This window comes from Diadema setosum, chromosome 11, assembly GCF_964275005.1.
Source record: "Diadema setosum chromosome 11, eeDiaSeto1, whole genome shotgun sequence".
Taxonomy (NCBI): domain Eukaryota; kingdom Metazoa; phylum Echinodermata; class Echinoidea; order Diadematoida; family Diadematidae; genus Diadema; species Diadema setosum.
In genome coordinates this window covers 24,039,654-24,046,101 of record NC_092695.1, presented here as the reverse complement: position 1 = coordinate 24,046,101, position 6,448 = coordinate 24,039,654, and the positions used below count along the sequence as shown (strand labels likewise).

The following is a 6,448-nucleotide window of genomic DNA, read 5'->3' as shown; positions in this document are numbered from 1 at the left end:
AAACTTTGACGTCATTTTGCCGTCTCACTGGACTGGCTTTCCAACTCAAAGTCAAGTGGAGAAAAAGGTCGGGCTCGTGGGAAAGGTCAACAAAGCTATATCCTGGCGATTCGGAAGTATCTTGACATACGAGTCACATGCACGAACGGGCCCTTCGTCTCGTAATCTGTATCATAGTCCAGTGTCCTCGTTATGAGAGCGACAATGATCGATACCCAACACCGATATATAGATCACGATCTGAAACTCGATTTGAACTCTATCAACTAGCATTCCATAAAAAAGGGAAAAAATCATGCTCTTTTATCAAAATTACATGATGGCGATAATATCGAAATGCCATGTCCTGCAGCGCAATGCATATTAGTAGTTTTGATGTGTCGGCTTCTTGTTGAGTTGTGGTGAGTTACTTCCACTATGTATTTTTTTTTTTCAACTAGAAATGATACAAACATTATGTCAAGGATGTAAATGAAATGTAAAATTCTGGCTTTCAGCATGAAATAAAATAACAAAGTTAGTAAATCTAGGAATTGGGACTTCTGGAAATTTCTGCAGTGTACTATGTAGTCATGGGGCATCGTTGGAAACAAAGCTTATGAGTTAGAGTCGCCTTTTGGAAAATTGCAGTTAAAATGGGAGAGTATTGGTGGAGATGAGGATTGGGCTTTTAACTTTTTGCAAGATACCAAGAAACCACTTATGAAACAATACAGAGCATACCATTCTAAGAGGAATTCAAAGTTTATCAGAAGAAAATCAGTTTTGGAATGGCTGGGAAATCACAAAACAAAGTAAAACAAAGCGATCCTAATAAAATGTGGGTCCCACCTTTTGTTAGGATTGCTCTTTTTTGGATATCTCAGCCATTTCAAAACCAATTTCATCAAATAAACGTGGAATCTCTCTTGGAATTACATGCTCTTTCATATTTCATAAAAGGTTTCTCATTATCTCACCAAAAATGTTTGAAACCTCAAGTTAGGTCTCAACCAAAACTATACGATCCCTTTAATATAACTCCCGGATCAACTGAGGTCGTGATGATAAATATTATGTCACAACTTAGTGTTGTAAGTCTTCTGTTTTCTGTTATTGTCGTTTTTGTATTTTTCCTTGTTGGTGTATTGTTTCTTTTTCTTTTCTTTTCTTTTGACTTGTTTTGTTTGTTGCCTTTACTTCTTCCCATGCTAACTGATGGGCCGATAAATGCGCTCTAGGGCGTGGCGCCCTTACGGTGCCTTTATCAGGCGAACGTTGGGCGCCGCCTCGCGTTGCCCTGCCCACCTCCTTGCCCTGACATAGCAGACGGCGCGGGGTGCGGTGGTATCGATACCGTACCGAGATACACCTGTACACTGTACAGTAAGACTGTATCGCCAATCCCATACATCTTCTTTGGTGCGTCTTTGCTCTGGCCTCCTCACTGCACTCCATCGACTTTGGACAGAATGGAATAAGGGAATAGAATCAATTATTTTGATGGATAATAACACGGTAATCTTTAATTGAATTGATGGCTACCATTTTGCATGATTGTTGTTTTGGTGTTTTGTGGACAAGTGTTTTGTCTGTATTAACTTTTAACAATGTAGAATAGATCTATATGAGGCATGGCTGTGGCTGTGGGAAATGCTGACGGTGATACCTGTAACATACTGTCTGTATCTGTAACGTAGGCATTGATTATGTATCGATTATGTTGAGTTATGTCGGCCTATAGAGTTAGTGTCATGTCATAGCCATGGAAACTGGTTCTAAACAACCTCACCTGGCTCAAATGTTTACGATGTGTGCACGTGCATCCATTGGCATTGCCATTGCCATGTAATGGGTGGAAATCTACCCGTTAGACCTCTACCCATTATGCTCTGAACTTCATCTAGATAAAGGAGAATGGACTGTGCACACAAATGATGCTTAAGTTTTAGACTTGACTCTAGACTCCAGTTGTGAGGCAACTGATACCGGTAGAACTCCTCAGAATCTTTTAAAATGTGCAGTTAAATAAAGATTAGTTTTTATAAAAGGGAGTGGCAGTCTGTCTGCACTGTACATTCAGGGAAATTTAAAGAATATGCTTACAACTATTTCTCACCTCGAAAACCAATAGGCCTATATTATTAATATCAGTAACGCGTTAGACTATTATTACTCTGGCTTGAACATGTGATGTGAATCAACATCTAAGTCTAGACACCAGTTCCCTCTGTTTTAAGCCATGTTCTGCCCTCTTGCTGTCTAGTACTGTTTCCTGTCATGATTGACATTTGAATTTCTGGCTATTATGCACATGTCAGCTTTGATTTCCCCCCTTCCTCTCATTTTTGGTTTCCTCTACCAGTGAGGAGAAAACAAAAAATAGTTACATTTTAGATTCTTCTATTTAAACTCTGCATCTGGTGACACAACTCGGTGTTTACCAGGTATGCACAAAATGGGAAAGAAACCGCATCCCTTAGCAACCATGTCTATGTCACTATAGTTGACAGGTGTTGCTATTAATCTGACACATAGCACACTTGGCAATGCCAGTCTGGTGTTTGAATAGCTCAGGTCTGTTTGTGATTAAACATTATCAGTTTCTCTGATTGCCCACATTTTCCCAAAGCTGTAGCCTGTACTACAGCAAATCAACTACTGCAAATCAGGTTTCTTTCTTGGATACTTGCTCTCCATGTGACATTTTGTGCTGTTTTCATTCTATCCTGTTCACAGACAGTCTTGGGATATTTATGTAAATGAGAATCTACCTTGGAAAGAAGTTTGCATTGTATTTCTTCATTGTAAGAACAGTAGCAACAGGTCAGTAGACATATATAACATGGAGTGGGCATGTAACAACTTCATTTTTTGAATGACCACCTGATGAAAACATTAAATGGGTGCTTCAAATGTCTCCCCGTGATTTGATTATACAGTAATGCTGCTTATAGAGTATGCCTACTTGTCTATTTCAAGCATGGAATGACACCATAGTGTTGTGTTTCCCCACACAACAAAAACATTTTCAGTATGTCTTATCAACAGACACTGATAATGTCACATATGATCAAAGACAATAGAAGTTCCCTCAAACAAATTCAAGGAAAATAAATTGTTTGCCTTCTTAATTGTTTGTTCAGAACAAATAATGAACTTTGATACAACAAGCAGAAAAGCCATGTGATCAAGGTTAAGATTTCATGATCCTAATGTGAAGCCATGTTTAACAGCTTGCTTACATTCAACCATCCTAAATTTGTTATACAGCTTGTCTGATTTCACAAAGATTTTAGTAATCTCTACCTTTTAGTTCATTAATTTCCTTCAATCAACATTCACTTGGAGTTTACTTCACCTTTGATATTATCTTCATACAGTTGTACATTCCAGTGTTCAGTTGCTAGCAATTATTTCTTCAACCTGTCATTCATACGTATTCTTTAATATGATCTGCCCTTGATGTATGCTTTACCAGCAGGAGAAGTTGGTACTATGGCAGACTGTTCACATTTCCTCTCTCTCATCTAAAGTTCTTTCTAACTCCACCTCTCACAGATTGCATGCCATCCACTTCTAAGCTAGCATTTCTTCTCACTGACTTTGCTTTTGTTTGCTTCTTCCGCACTCCCACAAATCTATAACTCTCTTCTTTGTGCTATCTTTTCCTTTCCCCGTTCTCTTTTTCCATTGTCCTCTGAATTGTTACTTGTGCTTTTCTTTCCCTAAAATTCATCCATCCCCAGCTATGTGTTTGTTTGTTGTTTTTAAACTTTAAACGGAATTATTTGTACATTCTTCACTGTTCTCCTTACCTGTGAAGCTGCATTCCTTGGCTCAGGCCTGGAGTGTTCCCCCTGCCGGGTTGCCCCTCAAGACACAATGATGGTTGACCAATGGGCTCCTCGCCTGCCAACTGAAGTTTTGTCAGTGTTTGCCTACTCATGTGGACTTTGGCCTCACACTTCCTGTGTGATCTATAGAACCCCTGGTGTTTACCAATCCCAGGTAAGCAGGTTTACCCATCGGCTTTTCTCCCTCTTTGCTCATTCTCCACCAGAGTCATTCATTCAGACGTTCTGCAATCCTTTCCATTCACTCACTCCATCCCAGCATCTTCCATTTTTAGTCCCTTCTGTACACCGCCTCTCTCATCTCCAAGAGATGAGATAGTTATCCCCCTTGTCATACAGCAGTACGTGTGAACCTAATCATCAAGATCAACTCATCGTTCAGTGCATATGATCTTCTAGATTCTCATACTCTATAAGCTGTTATTACCACGAGGGTTTAATTTTCGCGAATTTCGTGAATCTCAGTTGGACCGCGAATTTAACAACACACAAAAATGTCACCATATGCTAAGATAATAGTGCGCTTATGTAGGCCTCTGTGTCAATTCGCGAAAACAACATCTCCCGAAAATGTCCGTGACCTCCTCATTTGCAAAAATATCTGTACGTGAAAATAACAGCATATACAGTAATCCATGATCGGAGTCATATTCGTTTCTTCAGCCTGACATTGAAGGTCATATTTAAAAAAAAGAATCATGTCTGTTTATGCATACTTCTATTTCTGAAATCATAGCACACTTCATATGTGCTTGGATAAGAATACTCAAAGAATATCCCTTCTATTTTTCTGTGAATCCTTAACCTGTTAAAGACTAGTCCCGAGAATACTTAGGCAGGTGTCTATGGGAAATGCCTGTTATAGTAAAATCAGTCCATCCTCAAAGGGGTTAAGGTGTTGCCCAGTTGCTTTTAGTAGGAAGATGCACTGAAATTTAAAAATGACTTGTAATGTGTGACATATGTCATATTTGTGACATATATCTATCTCAAAAACTTTCAGTCTGGTGGTATAGTGCAATTGAAGGCTGATATCAGATAAGTTAGGTTATCTGGCATCATTCATATTCTTCCCACTATTATACACATTTGCCCATCACCTAAATTGATGCAGTGCATTCAAAAGTGTGTAGCCAGTAGGAAGATAATGAAATCTAGATCTACCGGTAGTCAATATCATGGTAGCAACACAGAGGAGGAAATAAGTCTCCTCCACTAAGTGCCAGGGACCAGGCGTCTCTTCACAATGGGACATAATTTCATTCTGGCAAGTCCTTTACGTCTCCTTTCAAAAGCGACTGCCATTATTTTTGTTTAGCACCACTGGCTTAATGGGAGAATTGGCTGGGAGGGCTATCTAGCTGACAAATGGGTATTTGTGATCCTTTCAGGTGTGACAAAGGGATTTTAACCAGGCCCTATTGTGTCCTGCTGTCCACTTAACAGCTTGCTTTGTTGGTGCTGTAAGAATGAACCCCTCACCTCCTCAGCGCAGGTGGACTCGGATGTTCTGAGCCAACACCATTAAGTGCTTCTGGTATGAGTTCTCTGATGCTAAGTGCAGAGGAATTGTTGTGAGGAGCAGAAGGTGATAACTGCTGGGTAGTGCTGGACCTAGTGCCCATCATGTTTCAGATAAGGAATGTCATACTATTTGGCATACTGATGATGTCCCATCATCTGTCTGTGCCACAGAACAAGCAACAATGTGTAGCAACTTTTGGACCTTACTTTGAAGAGGCACCTCAACTACCCATGAACATGTTTATCAAACAGTATACTACACATACTTACATCTAAGGAACTTCTCCATTGCACGTAATGAAGTAAATATAAGCAGAAATATTTCAGTTATGAGGAGAAAAACTAAATTACAATGTCAACACTGTTATTCTCTCACTACCTGTGTGTTCACAATCAAGTTGAAAAGAATATTTGATCATTTCCACATAACCAAACATTGTTGTAGTGCATGTAAGTTAGAAAATGTAAGGTGTACAAATAGTGTCACTTGCTTGCTTGCTTGCATGCTTGCATTCAAAATTGAATGGCAGAATACAAAACAGATGATTGATGTGGGTATGCTATCTCATTGAACTCATTATTTATCAGTATTCTACCAAAGCAAATTAATTGAGATGGGGTACCATGCCAATGTTAGAACAAATCTGACAAATCTGCCAATGAATATCTTTCCAAATGCAAACCACCCTTTGGCTTTGCTCTTTGACTGGCAGGACTCAGCAGCTAGCTCATGGTGACCTGGGCTGTCATCACTTTCCCGAGAGTTTTTCCCTCCTTTTCCCCTAGAAATATCAATGCTCTGGTATTTGCATTTGCATCTAAAAGTTTATGAATACATCGAAATCAGAAACATCAATTTTTGTAACGAGCCTCACACTCTTTATGTTAATCTCTTTTAGAGGTTGAAACATACCTTGGATAGTATCATGGATCAAAGTAGGGTACACCAAAATGATCATGATGAAAGGAAAGAAGGGTTTTGTAGTTACTTTAATGAATTAACAATTAATAGTTCAGTGAGAGTGAAAAATCAGTGTTAAATTTGAACCGTGACTGTTGAGACTGTATGTTGTTTTCAATCCTCCAAA

The 6,448-nt window shown here is 39.2% G+C and overlaps 1 protein-coding gene across 1 annotated transcript in view; it reads left to right on the top strand.

The window, feature by feature from the left end:
- Window positions 1–2,742: 2,742 nt before the first annotated feature.
- LOC140235366 (uncharacterized) overlaps window positions 2,743–6,448 on the top strand; it is a 46,808-nt gene continuing 43,102 nt past the window's right edge. The window contains exons 1-2 of the mRNA XM_072315395.1: window positions 2,743–2,805; window positions 3,806–3,990. Coding sequence (XP_072171496.1) covers window positions 3,865–3,990 — 126 coding nt within the window. The 5' untranslated portion in view covers window positions 2,743–2,805; window positions 3,806–3,864. The remainder of the gene's footprint in view (window positions 2,806–3,805; window positions 3,991–6,448) is intronic.